Source organism: Myripristis murdjan, chromosome 9 (assembly GCF_902150065.1).
Source record: "Myripristis murdjan chromosome 9, fMyrMur1.1, whole genome shotgun sequence".
In the NCBI taxonomy this organism is placed as follows: domain Eukaryota; kingdom Metazoa; phylum Chordata; class Actinopteri; order Holocentriformes; family Holocentridae; genus Myripristis; species Myripristis murdjan.
In genome coordinates this window covers 8,300,799-8,319,703 of record NC_043988.1, presented here as the reverse complement: position 1 = coordinate 8,319,703, position 18,905 = coordinate 8,300,799, and the positions used below count along the sequence as shown (strand labels likewise).

Here is an 18,905-nt window from a genome sequence, read left to right as displayed (position 1 = left end):
TGTTGCTGCGGGACAGCGGCGCTTGTGCACACAGCTCTAGAGAGCTAGGCCGGTAGCAGGTCCAGGCAGGGAGGAGACAGGGACAAGAGCTTGATTTATTGGGTTCATTTCCTTCTGACTCAGGCTGCTTTCACCCCCCCCCTCCACACACACGCACACACACACCCCACCCCCACCCCCGTCCCGCCCTCCTTCCCTCGCTCGACACAGCACAGGGAGAGAGAGAAAGGTAGGGAGGAGGGAGGGGCGTGAAAAACAGAAGTAAATAGAGAGAGCAGGGTTGTAAAGAGAGAGAGGTGGGGAGAAGAGGCAGAGGAAAGACAGGGGTAGATAAGCACAGAAATCTAGTGTGGAAAAAGAGAAAGAGCCTTACTGGCTTTTCAATCAGTTGCTCCACATTTCTGAAACTGCATTGCATTTATTTGGTATTGATAATTATGTATTATGTATTTTATACTGTATGTTTTCAAGTAAAACAATGCACCATGTCCATATGATCTGAAACTCTTGTATACTGGTTTCTGAAAATGTCAAGTTTTGTATACTGATTTGGCAAGAAGAGAAAATAGGGGAGGGGAGAGAGAATGTGAATATAGAGAGACAGAGCAAGGACAAAAATGAGAGTCAAGCAAGCGAGGGAAACGGCCAAGAAAGAAGAAAATCTGCAGCAGCAGTCCTCTGAACGGCCTGCATGCGACCAACACCTCAATCATTCCTGACACTTAACTCCTTCCCCGCCGGAGGAGGTCAATTGCTCTCGCTCGCCCTCTCTGCGCTCGAGTAAACACAACCTGAGAGCAAGCGAGTGAGTGAGCTTCGCCTTACATACACACACACACACACACACAACTTGGATAGAGACACACATTGCAGCGTGGCTTCAGTTACTGACTGCCACTGTAAATTAATCCCCAACAGATACTAAAAAATGAAAAGCTAATCCTTCCCTCCAAGACAGGGATATCGGAACTGTGAAACACAATCCTCAAATTCCTCCCGAGAGCTATTTTCCCCCCTCTTTCAGCCTTTTTCTACCTCAGCCAACGCTGGCTGGGAGGGTAGCTCTTCCAACACAGTCAGTGTCGCTCTAGAAATTTCTCACATCGACCGACTGTTTGTGTTGAGTGTTATGGCCAACATTTGACTTGACATGTGCGCGCAGATCTATTTTAAGCCTGCGCGCTGCGGCCCTTGCACTCATTAAATAAGCAGGAAGAAGAATCAGTGACAAAATGTTGACTATGGCCAAACAGTCACGCCTCGTAACAACAGACGGCTAACTGCATCGACCGGGTAGACTTGAACTGCCACCTTCAAGTCCAAAACAAGATCTAAACAAACAATAAAGCAAGACATGCCTTACAGGTTAGAAGTCCTATATGCACACATGCAACAAAGAAAAACGGAAAGTTATCCCACTCCGACCTGGTTAACATACCTAACCACATGTTTTGTAACAATTAAGCATGACAACGTTAAACACACTTCATAGCCTGAGGCATTGCGCCACCCAGCACTAGCCTAGTTCTGAGAGTCTTCATTCAAATCGTCTGATTTAATACCAGAGGCAACACATTGCATTGTCTAAGGCCTTGTATGGGCAGATAATAGATTGGAGAGGAGAACAGCTAGTGGCCTGGTTTTCCTTGTGTACAACTGGCCGCTGTTATCCAGAGTCAGAGGACAGGAGAATGAGAAAGGACGGGGAAATGAAAGGGAGAACAATGGAGAGAGGACGAAAGGATGAAGATGAAGGCAGGGAGGGAGGGGAGAGAGAGAGGTAGGGGGGGACGAAAGGGAATGCTAGAGGAAAGAGAAAACAGAGGGAGAAGCGTTGCTGTTGTCCTTGTCTCGTCTCAAGGCAAGGATCTCATTAACATGGGAGGCCGTTCTCAACACCCCCCCCCCCCTCCACCCCGCATCACCACCACTTTCTCTACACCCCCCTAACATGAAACACAAACTCATTGATCACTGTTACAGGACACGCTGTGGCAACGGAGACAACACAAACACATGCAGCCCCCTTCCAACAGTCATGAGGAACACTCAACACTACCAGTCACATAACACACACCTCCCTCCGCTTCCCTGCACAACAGAGTACACAAACAAGCATGCAAGATGGAGAACAGCGATTCAAGTGAGAGGAAAACCTCACACAGGTAGTCAACATATGATTTTTTGGCTCAGGGTCGTTCATAAAACTTCCAACTACTCTGTCAGCCACGTTGCCAGGGAACATTTGATGGTTCACATCAGTCTGGCAGATAAAGCCGGCTTATCAATTCTGACATCCCTACGGCTGTTGCGGCCCGGGGTTGAAGAACTTGAATTAGCTGGCCTGCACCCATGGTCTAAATTTTCGTGTGACATTTTAGACTGCCGGTGGTAGACCCTGCGCTGTGCCAGTGTGTCCACACTCCAGCTGAGTGCCACCTTCGATTAAAAGCGTTAGCCAGGGTGCACAAAGCTAAATCACTGCATCAAACGGAGCGGGCTGGCCGGGCTCCAGCCGTGACTTCCCCAGCTGCTCCACACATGGGCTCTATTTGTGGGGTGGCAGGGTTAGCCATACGCACGGGCCTCGTAGCTGTGCTCGCCATTCCAAATACCATTCACATCGTTGCTGCTAGTGGGCTTGAAGTAACTGCCAACACTACAGCTAATGCCATTTCTATAGACTAATGTCCAGATGCTGCCATGCTTCTGGCCCATCACCTTCTGCTGCCAACAGGGCCAAACAGTAATACTGTCACTAAAGACAACTGATAAGCTAAGGCTAAACACAGGGTGCCTGTAAGTATTTCAAGAGACCAAAAATAATGCTTTATAAGACCCTTCTAAGGCAAAGTTTTTTTTGTTTTTTTTTTAACAAATGTAAGATTAATGTTTGGACAACAAGCGTTAAGGAAAATATACGTTTGGTTCAGTGCAGAGCTCCGTTTTAGGTATGAATATGGTCAGTAATTAACTAGATGATTCTTTAAACTGTTATTTCCTTTAGGTTAGATAGTGATGTGCTACTGCTAATAAATTTAAGGATTCCTTTTTCCACTTGGAACAGGCATGCACACGGACCTTTTATTTCTCTCTCCGGGTAAGTAGGACAGGAAAGGTGTTGGCATCATGTACAATTAGCATTTTCCCAGCAGGTTAAGTCAGTATATGTTTCAGCGCTCACTTGAGAGTTTTATAACATCAGGACTGCTGATGTGTAACTTCTTTTTGACTTATTTTGTCTTACTTGGACAAAAAGGTCAATGAATGAAACATGAGAATGTTGTGTTGAAATTAAGACCTCATACATTTGAGTTTAAGATTTTTTTTTTAACTTTTAAGGCCTGATAAAGTGTGAAACTGAATTTATGGCATTTAAGATGTTAAGGATCTGCAAACATCCTGTATAGTAATTTGTATTAAAAGATTATGCTTTCTCTTTTCCAAAACATTTCCACTATGAGCCCTTATCTACTGTGCAATAACACAAGGTGGCATCACACTAGTTTTTGTGACAGGTACAAGCTAGCTTTACAGCATCACAAAAGCAGCCTGCTGTAAATTCTCAACATAAGGAGGAAATTTCTACCAGCCTTGTCCCTGCACAATGTTGAATTGCTCTGCAAACTTATTAACCAAATAGTCAATTCAACCTTAAATAAAGGAACTCCCCAACAGACTGTGCATTGCTGGCCATGTACCGCTAAAGTCAAGCCAGGACAAGGTATGTGGTAACTGCAGGGAATGAGGTTATAGTTGGTGCCATCTGAGCACCAGCTTTAACTTGATGAAAGTGGAAAAAGGCCCTTTCAAGTTGAGGCACTAATGTTAGGTCAGCTGAGGCCAGCACTCTGGCAAAATGGAAACAATAGCTGCCTGTCAGGCAGATGGAGGTAGAAATAAAGAATTTCCCCCAAGTCTCACTTCTTCCTTGGGAAATGGATTAGTCCGAAATCTGAAATTCACACACAGACACAGGGGATGCCGTTCCATGACGACCCCCCTTGTGTTTTATGCAGAGAATTGAGTAATTTTCCCAGCATCCCTGCGGCGTGGTGCTAACCCTACAAATATTTCTATTCATCCGGTTAACACAAACGCTCCTGTCCTCTCCTCCGTCTGGGTGAAGTGATGGAGCGGCAACAGGGGACGGGTGTGAGTGAGAGGGAAAGAGAGCGAGGAGAGACAGAGAGGGAGCTTGCACCCAAGGCATATAATCGATGTCTGGGGCATTTTGCATTCAATGTCCTCCGAGTGACTACACATGATGTCTTCACCTTGAACAAACACACGCAGAGGTGTGCAATGTAATGTAATAGACGGGCGAGTGTGTGTCGGGATGGCACATATAATAAGGAAGGATGGAATTACACCGGATAAATATACCCATCACGGTTCATAATAAGTGATGCCTAATGTAGCAGCGCTATTACCACTCCAGAGCAAAGGAGCCATTAGCTGCAGGCTGCTAGCATTAGCCGGACCAGTTAAGGGGTCAGTGGGACATTTGGAGGGAAATCACAACACAACACCAATGAATGATACAGTGGCTGGCTTGTGTGTGTGTGTGTTGCTCACAGGTTACTTTTTTCACACGTCCTCGCAGTGACACTGCACATCGGCATCGAGAACTCTGGTTCACCCCACTCCAGCTGTTGAGGAGAGGGCAACTGCAGGGCAAGGAGATTGCTCTTCTCTATTATGACGGGTGGAACATCACACACACACATATATATATACCCACACACATACACACACACAAAGGCTCAGCGTCAAGCCCATCCCACCTAATGGCCATAGCCTCAAACTGCTAACGGGCGCTAAGGGAGGCAATGAGGTTTGCTATCTATATATCCATGACCCCTGGTTGACTCTGCTCCCCCATTCACCTCCCCCATCATGGCCTGACAATGACCCCCTATTAGCGAGAGAGAGGGGGAGACAGAGGGAGAGAGAGAAAGAGGTTCTGGGATCCCGCTTGAATGGAGCGCTCTGACACAAACATCGGGGCGTTGAGTACACAAATCTCTCCGCAAATGGGGTCAAAGCCGGTGCTTAGCCATTTGTTTTGATTTTTTTTCTCCCCCTCTTTGCTCGCGCTCTCTCTCCCTCTTTCCTTGGGAAATCATAACCGCCAGCAATCATGTGGGGCAATATGGCACTGATGAGCCTGGGGAAGAGGCGGCGGATGAGGAAAGGCGCGATCACGCAGCACTGGTCTGCTATAACCCGCTCACACAAAGACACAAGCGTACATCACACATACAAACAACTGCACGTGTAACACATAAGGACGCAACAGCAATAAGGCTGTATCCTCTAGAGAGAGATTTCAAGGCATCGTAACAAGACAACAGAGAAGAGAAGGCTGGCTGGTGTGAATGCCAGACAAATGTCAGCTTCCTCAGTAACGGCGGCAGAAACCCATCTGGCCTACGGACTAGGGGATGGCGCTAGATTATCAACAACAAAAACAGGAAAAAGTCATGTCCACATCTTTATTCCGTATTTCCAGAGAAAGCCTATTTTGACTGATGCAACAGGGTGGCATTTCCAGCCTGAACACTGCTTACGTATGCTCGTGGAGTCCACAGGATCTGATGTTTCTATCACAGGTGCTATTTAAAATTAGGGGTGGGCAATAAATCAATCCCCTAAAATGACACTGCTGATATTGTCTGGATTTTGGATATTGTGACTTGGCTTACGTGTTGTCTTTTCTTGGTTTTAAAGGCCACAATACAGTAAAGGCGTGCAATTTTTTTGAACACATCAGACTGTGCTAGCTGATACTTGCCTCTACCTTCTTCATCAGTAATCCACTCTTACAAAGACTGTTTATCAAAAATCTCTTAACAAAAATTAAAACATCAATAATCGGCCCCGCAATACCGATAACAAGGTATTCAGTCAAAGATATTGCAATATTTAATTCTGTATACACTGCCCAGAGCTATGATCACGTATGTAGACATCAGGCTGCAACACTGAGGTCTGGGATGTGTCTGGCTTTTTGTGTGTTTTTTTTTTTTTTTTTTTTAATACTCCTCATGGCAGTAGAGCAGAAATGAACAGGTCGATTACTAGCTGAGTCAGAGAGGGGGAGACTGACCGCTGGTTGTCTTAAGTAGTGGTGGCCATCTGCAGCCAAGCAGGTCACTGTGTTAGGCAGGCCCCATGTGACTCCAGCATGCTCTCTGGACTAATCCTACAGTGCGTGTGTGTATGTGTGTGTGTGTGTGGGTAGTGCACCCTCACAAGAAGCTTCTGTGCTGGGTCTGCACAGACGCACATGCACATCCACACTGAGGCCATATAAAGCCAGGAGCCAGTCAAAACAATGGTTAGCTGCAGGTTAGGGCCCTTCAGATCCAAAACACTCCCTGTCTGATAACGTGGATTACAAAACCTGTGACATACGACTAGATAATGGAGTTGGTAGGCAGGTACCAGCGTGTGGCACCCGCAGCTTTGTTTACATACTGGTCATTCTAGTGTGTGTTTGTGTGCATGAGGGCCAGACACAATGTGTGTGTTGATGAGTGCACGTAGCACTTTTGTCATTTTGAATGCATGTATTTTCGCGGTATTGACTCAGCTACAAATGTTTGTGCATCAGCGTGCGTGAACGGACCGCTCATGTTTACACGTGTGTAATGCCTGTTGTTTTGTGCATGCACTTGTGTCATTTTTTATGTGTGTGTGTCTGCCCCTAAGCAGCAGAGGTTAGCGGCCGGCTGCTCTCTCTGATCAGGTTACACAAGTGGGTGTGTTCCCTCTCTCCTCTGTCGCCTGCATGTCTGCCTCTCCCTCGCTCTCTCTTTCTCGCTCTCTCGTTCTTTCTTCTCCCTCCATGTCTGCCTCTCCCTCTCTCTCCCTGTTGGGTTACACAGGCCTGTAGCATGCGTCATCCAGGCCTCTCACTCTGGCACCAGTACAGACCACCTCTCTCTTGCTCTTCCTTTCTTCCTTCCTTCCTCTCTTTCTCTCTCTCTTTCTTTCTTCCTCCCATCTCTTGACAGCTCATGACAGGGAGCAGCCCTGCAGCTGGTCCACAGTCCCGGCAGGAGGCTGGGAGCCACGTGACTCTCTTCCCTGACCTCCTCCTCCTCCACCACCACCACCGCCTCCCCTTCCTCTGTTGAGATGTGGCCCACCAGCCGCCCACCCAGCATAGCTTTTGCACTGCTTGCCTGGACCACAACACACTCACTCCCTCTCACTCACACATACACACACACACGGGTCGGGCCCCTGGAAGTCTGCCTCTCGAACATACACCTTACAGGGCAATGTACGGCTGCTCACTGATGTCGTCCTAACACATGATTTCTTTCTAACACATGGCCTGAGCTTACACCGCTCATCGGCCAACACAGAGACATGCACAAACCATTCAAACCATAAAAACAAGACATTAACTTCAATTTGGCGACGATTTGCTTGCTCTCACATCTGCTTGATCTTACATCTGTTGTCCAGCTTTGTCAGCTACCTCTGAGAGAATTCTGCAATATGTTGACTCTAGACCACATGCAATGCTGGTTGATAATCCATAACACAAAGCCCTTAGCATGGTATAATACATGGTATAATACTGTAGCTTTACAGGCCAAGTCAATTTCAGTGAAAATGTAGCAATAATATCTTAGTAGTTGCTAGTGTATAAATGCAGTCATTTGTAGGACTGTACAAAACTTCTGGCAAAGGAGGTAAACAAGAATACTGGTGGTGTGAGCTGCAAAAAGACCTAGAATTTTTTTTTAAAAAGAGCAAATGTTCAACTTCAATAATAAAGGATGTTTTCCATTTCCTTCACAGATCATGCTCCTTGATTGCTTCTCTGTGCTCTAAAATGTTTCAACAGACGAGCGCTAATACCACCAGAGCTTTGCCTCAACCACAGTTCTGATGTCAAGAGGATTTTTCATAAACATCTGATGCCGTTGGACCAGCACTTTTCATCGACTTGGTGTAAAACGAACCCTTGTGATTGCCTTTTCATGGCCCATTTTTCATTCATTTTTTTTTGCTTTCTGTATTTAAGATTATGTCATCTTTTGCTGTCAGTGGGAGCCTGATCACCTCCAGCACCTGTTCTGAGCACACATATCTGCAGTGCACTGTAATTGGGTTTCTATCACTATTAAAGCATCCATTATTGTGTCTTGGCATGTCTGAATGGCAAATGTCACATTCAAGTGACATGTCAAACTGTACCAACGGCAATCTTAAATGCGACTAGGTGCGTTCTGTTGCATATATTTCGCCTGTGTATGTTTGTGGGATATGCACACATTATTCCATTGAATTGTGACGTATGTGTATATGAACACGTTACCTTGTCTTTCTCATGCGGCAGCAGGCGGACGGGTGGTAGCGATTCGAGAGACACTGTTCCTGTCCCGTCATCCTGGGAGCTGCTGCGGCTGACGAGGCGAAAGAGCGGGCCCTGCTTGGCAACGCGGCCGTGGGCCACCGCTCTCTTCAGGGCCACCCTCAGCTGCTGGTGGAAGAGGCCAGGCCCCATGGAGCCGCTGCCCGACAGGTAGGCTGCCACGTCAGCCTGGCACTTGAGGAAGCGCTCAATGCTCTTAAGGGTGGAGCCACCGGCCTCATGGAGACCCTCCAGCGAGCGCTTGATCAGCTTGTTCCAGTCAAGTCCCGGTTTCTTCCCCGAATGGGAGTGGGAGCTCCCACTGCCACTGCCACTGCTCCCTCCTCCTCCGCCTCCTCCAGAGCTGCCACCACCACGGGGCTTGGGCAGAGCCAGGCGCCCGGGGTTGTCAGGGTCCTTGTAGGAGTTGAGGCCCTTATTGGAGACCTTAAGGATGGTGCCATCCTTGACACTGAGCTCCAGCTGCTCCAGCACCGTCTTGCGGTCCAGGCCATGGGACATGGACACAGCATTGCTGATGCGCTCCTCTGACGGTCGCTGCTTCTGTTTCTTCACCTTCTTGATGGCCTCTAGAATCCACTGGGTGTACATTGGGTTGGCCAACTTCACCATGGCTGTGGTCTGGGTGGGTGCGGGGGCCCTGGGGCCTGACCGCGACGACCACACACAAAAAACAGGGACCGTAGGCCAAGGAAAGACCCAGCCTGCGCCCTAACGCCACCTCCTCCTCCTTTTTCGCCTCCTCCTTTTAGCCCTCTACCTGCTGACTATCCTTTGTCCTGGGGCCGCACAGAGAGTCCCTCAGAACCCGAGTATGAGAAGCACGGTAGAGAGCAGCTGACCATAGCATAAACCCCCTGAGCCAACCCCCCCCCACCCAGTAAAAGCTGAGCCACCCACCACCCACTCCAGGCAGGGTGTAGTCGCCTGGGGGAGAGCAGGGGGACTGGGTTGGAGTAGCAGGTCTATTGGCTGCTGGAACTGTCACCGCACACACTTTGAGAGGGGCTTTCACACAAATAAGGTGTTTCCACTTTCTACGGTCGCTAAATACCACGACAAGCACAATAAAACCTGTTGAGTCAGTTTTCTGTCAACAGCAAACTAACCAGCTCTCAATACAAGTTGTGAAAAATCATCATGATCATGGTCTTTCAGAGATGAACTTAGTGTTTCAGGTGATAAAGGTTGGGGCAGTGGAGGGAAAAAATGTTTTCTACGAAATACAGCTAACTCCACAGGACGAGGATCTTTTTTGCGCCCTCGTTCCCCCTTCTTCACGCTTTCTCTCTTGCCGTCTTTCTCTATTCCAGCAGTCTGGGCTTCTCGGCTCTGGGATGGAACAGATATCTCACCCCAGGGAGCAGCCAGGGCTGATCACCTTCATGCCTATTGCACTTCAGTAGCTGACACACCCTGCGGAAACATAAAAAGAACACACACAGAGCCAAGGGTCAGAGAAATTTTGCACAACACAAAACACAGCAAACACACACAATAAAATTCTCAAGCTAGATTTTAACATAATAGTTTAAATCTAGTGAAATAAACATTTTCTTTAAGTGTTGGCTTGTTTTCCCCTGATTGTCTCCACTACTTTGTAATTTCAGTCCCACAGCACAATGTAAACAAAGTCATGCCTGTCCACAAAAATCACCACAAGGCCTGGTAGTAATCGCTATTCTTCATTTCACAAACTGCTCTGGCCACCAAAAGTCTGTTTATTTTGCTATGTGTAAATTACAATGGCAACTGATTGGGAGTTAGAAAGTGACACCAGCTAGAGCAAATATAAAACAGCTCCATCTGACACAGTGCTGTCATTTCACAAAGAATTTAATAACACACTAAGACAGCAGTATTACCTTGGTACCTGCACTGTCAATACTTAGACCATATCAATGCATATCACCACATTGACCAAATTCAGACAGAAACACTACTGCAACTGTGAGTATGTTAATTCAACTCCTGCTCAAAGAAAATGCTGCCCACCCATGTGTTATTCACAACACCCTAAATTAGAAAATGACGCAGTTCTAATACTCTGGTGCAACTATACCACCAACAACATGCTTTTCAATGGTTATAAACCAAAACCTTTATTTGATTTCATGGAAGCCACAGTCAATACCAAAACAAAGTCGACCTAACCTACCATACAATGCCTGTTTTTTTGTTTTTTTTAAGCTAACTTTATATGCTTGGTTGCCCAAGTGTCAAAAATTTGCATGCAGAAATACGGATATGAAAAAGTAAGAAAAGGTGTTAATAGGTGAACTGTATAAGCTAGTAACGTGCAGGGCAGCTAGTTTGCTTGCTAACGTAAACATGATGCAGTCAAAACACAGGATGTTAGCAAACATTGAACCGAGAAGCTAACTAACAAAATCAAAGCCAAGTCAAATGTCGCATTGCCAAAGTGTTTCCTGGCCTGCTGTTTACTCTCTCTGATATGATAACAGCCAACTATCTGACAACAAGCCTTCCCGCTAACTGCTGTTGTTTTAGCAAGCTAGCGTTAAGAACTAGCCATCACGCTAACGTTAAGATAATGTTGCTACTACTCGCTAGCCAGGAACGTAAACAGCGTGAAACAAACGGTTAGCCGGCGCCTCGGCATAAAGCAACGGGATCGTTTGCACAGCGACCAAGGTTTCAGACAATACCAACAACCATATCGCAACAGTCACACCGAATAATATCATTTCGAAAGTCACGAATGATATTCACGGTGAGATCGCGGCCTTGTAAAAGGCACAATGCAAGTTGCAGACGGCCATCGCGGCTAACGGGCAAGTGCAAAAATGAAGATATCATAGCCACAATTTCTGCTGTGTTACATGTTTTGCGGCCTCGGTCTCAGCCTCGGGTGTGGGTGAAAATCCCATGCCTGCTTCGACACGTCCCTACAAACGGTCCCCGCCTCGCCGACTTCCTCCCTCCACCAGCCGCCCTCCCACGTAACGCTACAGCCTGCGGTGCGGTGGAGACAAGGCCGCTGGAGCGGAGTAACTAGGCCTCGGCTCCCCCCTCCGTGCCCCCCACCCCACCTCCGCGATCATCATCCCTCCGTACCCCTCTCTCCCTCTACCTCTCGCGGTTCCCCAGAAAGCCCGAGCTGGTCCGGTTCGGGTTTCGGAGGGAAGCCCGGGTAAAGCCGTCCGTGTTGAAAAAAATCTCATCTCTCCCCATCCGGGTTCCGCTGCTACTCACCGGAATTTCGTGTCGAGACGCCGCGGAGAAGGTGCCAAAACCGTTCGAATCGGAGACAACAACAAGCCTAAAAATGCAGCCAGAGACCAGAGGCTCCAGAGCCGACGCCATCTTTGACTGAAACAGGAGCTCGGCTGGTGGGGGAGGGGGGAACACTGAACCGTCAGGCAGGGGCCAAGGGACCGTCTACATGGTGCGGGGCGAAGAGCCAGCAGAAAAAAATTCACTGCAAGGCGGAGGAGGGTGGATGGCAATGCAAGGGGGTGGGCAGCGGTGGTGCTGTTGCCGTGAGAGGGGTGTGGATATCGGCTGAATACATGAAATGGAAGAAAGGGACAGATGGTGGTGATGTTGGAGGAGGGAGAAAAAAATAAAAAGAGGGGAATAGGTGTTCACGCTTTCTCCGCTGTACGCGTACACAGACACAGGGAGCGTTCAAGGGAACGTCTGCATTTTATTCGCCGGCGTTAGGAAAAAAAAAAATCAAAGCTAGCGAGTGTGGTTTAACGTTAGAGGGTATTTAAAGATCAAAGTGAGACACTCCTCCACACTGCAGTCTATTGTAGCAGCTGCGTGTTTTTTTTAGCAGGAGATGGGAAGCCAGCCACACAGACCCAGTCCCCAGAGATGATCAGATGTTGCAGTGTATCTATCTGGAGTAGTAGGCTATTACACAGTAATGCATATTATAATGTGTGTCTGATGCATGCCTCGTCGGACAGTGAGGCAGAGCTACTATTATATTGCCACCTCAAGGAAAACGATTATGTAAACTTCCCCCAGTGCTCCACTATGTTACACTACCTTAAATAGCTGAGTGGCCCACACTTTCTTTCTGTAATTACTTTCTTTAGTAATTACAGAAAGGTGCATTTCTTCCCCAACTGTCAGAACCCTGTAGATTACAGTATTTGGTGAAGAGAAATGATGCACTGAAGAGTGCGCAAATTATGCATATAGTTTTGGGGAAAATGTGGCAGGAAACAATACGTTATTAATCATGCTTCAAACATTTTTAAGGAGGGTGGCATGCCACACAAGGCTGTATTTACAGACCAGGGTTATTCCACCCCCACACACCCACACACACACATATGCATCCCTACAACTAGAGTTGAAACACATCCACTCTGCTGAAGTGTCCTTGAGCAAAACAGTGAACCCCCACTACCTCCAGGGCTGCTGTTATGCACTTGACCTCTGACCTCCCTGTGGAGGGGGACGAGAGAGAGCGAAAAAAAAAAAGAGTTTCCCCTTATTGTAACATCTTTAGTGATTCATTAATCTGTGATGCCGCGGGATGTCTGGACAACTTCACTGAAGCCTGTCTTATTCAGAAGAGCAATAATCAATAGAGGAAAACTTATTTTGCTGCTTCATGATTGCAGTGATACAGAGCCATTTGCATTGTGTGTGGAAATCTGGCAGCAATCTTCCTTTTCTATTACAGGCTAATGCTGAAAGCTCCCTGGGTGCAAATTAAATTATCTGCAGCTTTGTGTAAAATGATGTGTACAGCAGTCCTCTGAGAGGGATTATAGAGTGTCTTATAGGGAACAATTAGACCTGAGGTTTTCCCATGTTAGAGGTGTCTGGTGAGAGGGTGAATTGCTGAGAGCACAGTGGTGATCACATAAAACTAGTAAGGTCACACTTTATTTGCTGTTTCTCATGCAGTTCTTCAGGGACCAATAAATCACATTCCATCGACAAGATGGTAATTATAATTAACGGTGGTGTTATTACACAGATAAATAGTGTGAAGTGTTAACACGAGAGTGGCTATTAGTATTCCTCCTGAGGACTCGCACATCACATCAGTGTATACAGTAGGCCAGCTAACAGATGGACAATACTCAGGAGGAGCTTGCACCAGATCTATCGTTCCTAGCCATGAATAAATAATGCTATGCACCATGATCCACAGCAGTGGCCATGTTCACTGAGACACATTGGCAGAAACAAAATAAGGAGGGGGGGTACGTTTCTCTGGAATCTTGATAAGGTGATATTGATTTTCAGTCAGAGGCACAACTTGGACGAGTTCTGCTCCAAATTGAGATATCAACCTTTCAAAAAACAAAAAGGAAAGGCAGCAACTTTTATAATAATTACTGGAATGAGGGCAGGGATGTGGTGGAGAGTAAATCCATATAATCTCAGTTCACCCACCTTTTTATTTGTCCAACCTATGATATAGAAATCATACTTCATGGTACACAGTATCTGGTGTTTAGTTACAAGATAGAATCTTCAAGACGGAAAAACACAAATCAATGCTTTTCTGAAAATATAACAAATCTTATATACACATACTTATAAGGGGTGTAAAGCTGAACTACAAAAGATGAACCTTTCAATACATAATACACTCTACAAAGTGCAGTGTTACAAACACATACTCACACTTACAATGCACACTAACTGCACACTTAGCTGATGAATTAATGAATATCCTGGGGAAAAAATTGTTTTACATAGTCTAAGGTGACTTTTCCCACTAAAAGAATATTTGTTGATTTCATATTGTTATCCCAAATCTGTGAATGTCTCTGGGTTACTCCCCATATTAGAGCATCTCACAAAAGTCAAAATGTTTTAACACAGGGAAAGTCACTGATATGGACAAAAAAAAAAAAAAAGAGGGATGAGCATATTTTCAAGATTTAGAACAAGACCCTTAGCTTGTGTTTTATCTTTGGTTGGGAAAGGGGGACGTGTAAGCCTTGGCTTCCTTTCATCCTCTTAATCCCCAACACCCCCCACCCCCCATTTTTTTTTTTTTTTTTAAATTTCTATTCTCTGTGCATCCACCTGCCAGGGGCCTTGAGCCCCCAGCAACCAGCACCAGTGTCCACCTCCCCCCATGCAACACAGCCCTCCCTCCCAAACACACACACACACACACACACACACACACCCTCTGTTATCCACCTCCCATCCACCTGATGCACAGCAGCAGCTCCTGCTCTGCAGACCTGCTGTTGGGCCTGCCGGCTCTCGCCCCGCTCTGCCGCGTCTTGCCTCCAGCCTCGGTGCTGAAGCTGGACCCATGCCAACCAAAACAAACTTGCAGCATCTCTTTCAGTCTAAAAGACATTTCACGCTACGATTACCGTGTTTGTTTTCTTGTTGTTGTTGCTGTTGTTGTTGCACTGCTGTCACTGGTTTTTTGCTTAGCCCTGTCGGTTCTGCTTCTTCGTTATGCCGTTTTAATGCTCAACTGACAGCAAATGTTTTCCTTTCCCGGATGATTGTTTATCATTTATCTTTTTCAAATTCAAATTCTGACTTGGCCAATTTCCACACAGCCTATAAATAAGTTTTGCTATTGTTTTCTTCTCTAACTCCCTTTGTGGTAACATGTTGGCTCCCCTATTGTGAAATACACTTAAAATAAGATCTGATTGATTGCCTGTTTAGTTTCAGCAAATGAGGATGTTTACAAATTGAGCCCAGCTGAGAGGTCCAAAGGGGACATTCTTCAAGTAAACAAGGCTTCTTGACATACGATTAATTTACTGTTAACGCACATTTGATCCATGGCAGATTTGTCTAGGCCTACATGTAGAGTGCAGAAGGCTAGTGAGCTGTTGAGACCTGCAGGATCACAAGAATCAGATGTTAACTGGAAATCTGCAAATGATTCGGCTGAAGGGAAAAAGGATAAATGCATCTCCCTTTGGCCTGTTGCATATGTTCTTTAATTTATCAGACCCCCACACACAAACACACAAACACACACACACACGCACAAAAGGAAATATAGCCGCTGCGTGCAGCTGTGAGTGACTGCAGCCAATCAGTGCACCCATATATCTAAGCAGAGTTCCTGTTTTTTGGGTGATGGCTGGAGTCCTTGTGTACAGATAGCTAGGCAGTGGCCAGGACTGCTTTTTTGTCCGTGTGAAACTAGCAAGCTTCCTGCTGTGGCTGGCTCCTTGCCAAGTCCCAAAACCCCAATCCTACCCCCCCACCCCCCCAACGCCCCCACGCCCCTACTCCCCCTCCACCCCAACTCCAACCCCTCCCATCCTGGAAAAGGGCTGAAACATACAACGGAAATTTCCAGGGCCTGTCCGCCCAAGAGCGTGCCCCCACCCGTCCCGTCCCGTCCCATCCCACCACCAACCTCACTCCTCCACCCCTCCCTCCCACCCTCCCGCCCCTGTGGCCCCTACTCCCTCCCCTTGCCTTGAATCCAAAGGGACAGAGAGCAGCTGGAAGGTGAAGCGCGGCCTGTCGGAGCCCGGCTGACACGCACTTTTAGGGGGGACTGAGCTGAAAGTCAGACACCTCTCGCACTCCCAAGCAAGACAGCCCCTCTGTCTGAAATCGCCCTGAAAACATGACCTCCTTCACTCCAACCCAGGAGTACTTAAGAGTGCAGTGGAGTACACTTGTCCGCCTTAGACATTAGCAATGGAGAGACAGGGAGGGAACTGTGGAGAACTGCTCGGTTTGACAAATCAATTGTCCTGCTGTGGTTAACAGTCTTTTTCAGTGTGGGTACATTTCAAGAAGGGGCCTCTGACAAGGCAATTAACATGCACAAATAGCTCTGACTTAAACACAATTAATCCCAGCAGAGTAGAGGCAACAGTCACAGTAATAGATAGCACACAGGCAGGAAAACCCCTGACACATCTATTTTTCAATTTTCAGCAACGCAGTCAGTTCTGTTCACTCTGTTAGTGGCTGGGATTCAGAGATGTGATTTTTCTTTCTTTTTTTTTTCTTTCTGTCTTTTTTGCCCAGGACTTCAGGACCTTCATTTTGAAAGATGAATCTTGTTTTCCTGTTCCAACAATACATTTCCTGCTTTTTGTATTGTCTTGATTACTCCTCTAACAATATGATGGGCCATTCTCTGCATTATTATTTTTATTGGCTGTTGCCATGTATGGCAGTCTGGCAGCCTAATTCCTCTGGTTATACTCTAAGACACTACCAGCAGCAGCCATTGGCAAAACACACACACACACACACACACACACACACACACAAAACAATGTGCCAGTCAAGTGTAGACAGAGGAGGGGACTGTACACACATTTAAAATACAGACCAGATGCTTGATACAACTGGTGGAAATATTCAATAAATGAATAGCTTATTAAGTTTGTTATGCTTTTAAGTGGTTTAACCAGCAGCATTTAGGACCCAACTTGTCTTGATCAGGAACACACTCATGTGAAGACCAAAGTCTGCACAGTATCTGTAGATCTGTACAAACGTGTCACATTTTGATGTATATCTCAGATGGTTCCTTCACATTTTGATTCATGTCTCTCAGCATTTTTCCATCTGGGAAGGTGGATCCCTGGAAGGGCACTGATGGCGGAGCCTTGAATGTGTATTTTGCTTGTTTTGTGCATCTTGGGTATCCGCTCCGGATCTATCTGTGGGTGTTTTTTGTAGACATCAAACACAGGTTGAGGAGCACTTTTGCCTGGGAGGAAGAAATTTCACTAATGAATAACAAACTGCACGACAAAAGATGTCCTTGTTCCTGTGAGATAAACAGCATCTATATGATGTGTTTATGTCTTGTTTGGCTCTCTCGGATCTAGACCCCCCACATTACAGCCGTCTTCCCAAGTCCAAGTCTCAGAGTTGCAGCTATTGCAGCGCCTCATGTTTGCAGAGCAGGATGCACCTCAGACAACAATGCAGCCTCCAGGACTCTCTCTCTCTCTCTCTCTCTCTCTCTCTCTCTCCCATACACACACATTCCTGTGGGCCTGGTGGTGGGGGACTTAACCTCTGGAGCTCAGCAGGCTTTGTCTACTGCACCCCCTCCTCGCGCCTCCACCACTACCACAGGCCAGCTCAGTCTCTACCCCCACCTTTTTTTTTTTTTTTTTTTTTTTACCAGGCCCTCACTTACACAACAAGCTTTTCTTGCATCTGCCTCAGAAACAGGACGTCTACCAGCCCTTAATCAATTGCATTAGGAGCTGGGAGTGAGACTTAACTCAAAGAGGATATGTTAGTTAATGGGCGAATGAACCCAAATGGTGCTCTATTCATTGATTTCATCAATATACATCATGTAATGTATATTAGAGGCAATGCAGCTCACAGTCATTTATATTAATGATACCACTTTCAAATTACTTCAGGGTAATGGGGGCAAAAATGTGTACATTTCCATGAATGATGAGCCCGCCTTGACCATCCTAAATTGCATTACACAGCCAATCATGATCTGTGTTGTTATTATGTAAACCATGATGAATCAGTTATTCATTCAATACGATCCATAATTGAATAATTAGATTCTTGCCTGTGTAAAGATATGCATGTTTGTCTCCCCCCTGTGCTAGCAAGAGGCAACAGATGGGGCATGTTGTGTAATCATATTAATGTAAATTAAAATCACAGATGATCCTGAGAGACATGTAACAATGTGGCCTGATTATACTTATCAAAGTGAAGGTGATAAATATTTTCTGTCTTTTGGATAACGACGTCCAAACCCCAGATGACAATGACAGAGAACATGCTGTGTTTTCCATACAGGGAAAGACAACAGAAACGACTGCAGAGAGTGGTGATAATATCGCTTCTCATCCATCATGTTTTTACAGTTCACATTTCCTGGTTGGACACAGGCTGTCATCAGGGATGCAGTGCAGGGTTTGGCACCTAAAAATCACTTAGCTACATGTGGAATACATTTTACCTTTCATTTTAGGTTGACATAAGTCATAACGCCCAAAATTAGTTGTGTGCATCGCAGTAAGCTGCATCAAATTTAGAGGAGTTACATAAAGATAGGGTCTTTTAAGGGGGACAAATTTATTAAGATAATTGATTTTTGCTGTTATTGCTATTTTGTTCACGATGACCACCCCATTGTAGTTCACAGTTTACTCAACTTTATTGTTAACCTCGATCTATTTATGTAAGAACACAGGTCATGTGACTTTATTTTTGCCCCAACAGCAGCAAGTCACAGCAAGTCTACACAGAGTCCAAGTGCCAGTGAACTTCTCTCTTTGGGGTCATCATGGCAGACGCAGCCTGCTGGCCCGGGGCTACGAGTCCTTCCCTGACCCCAAGAGCCACAACATCCCCTTTTACTCCGGCGCGGGCCTGGAAATCATCACTGATACTGGCAAGACACAGGGAGCTCTAAGGTCATCAATAATGACTCCATTTACTTAACACCGACCCAAACACCTGCTCATTTATCACGGCTGACACATGTCAGCCTGGCCCATTTCTCACAGAGAACCCAGCCAGCCAGCCACTGCAGATCTTGATCAGGTCACCTCCGGCTCTC

At 46.3% G+C, this 18,905-nt stretch overlaps 1 protein-coding gene across 1 annotated transcript in view; it reads right to left on the bottom strand.

Moving 5' to 3' along the window:
* kat6a (K(lysine) acetyltransferase 6A) overlaps positions 1-11,735 on the bottom strand; it is a 34,184-nt gene extending 22,449 nt beyond the window's left edge. Inside the window, exons 1-2 of the mRNA XM_030059594.1 lie at positions 11,615-11,735; positions 8,342-9,814 (exon numbers count right to left, since the gene is read on the bottom strand). Coding sequence (XP_029915454.1) covers positions 8,342-9,010 — 669 coding nt within the window. The 5' untranslated portion in view covers positions 9,011-9,814; positions 11,615-11,735. The remainder of the gene's footprint in view (positions 1-8,341; positions 9,815-11,614) is intronic.
* Between the last annotated feature and the right edge of the window lie 7,170 nt (positions 11,736-18,905).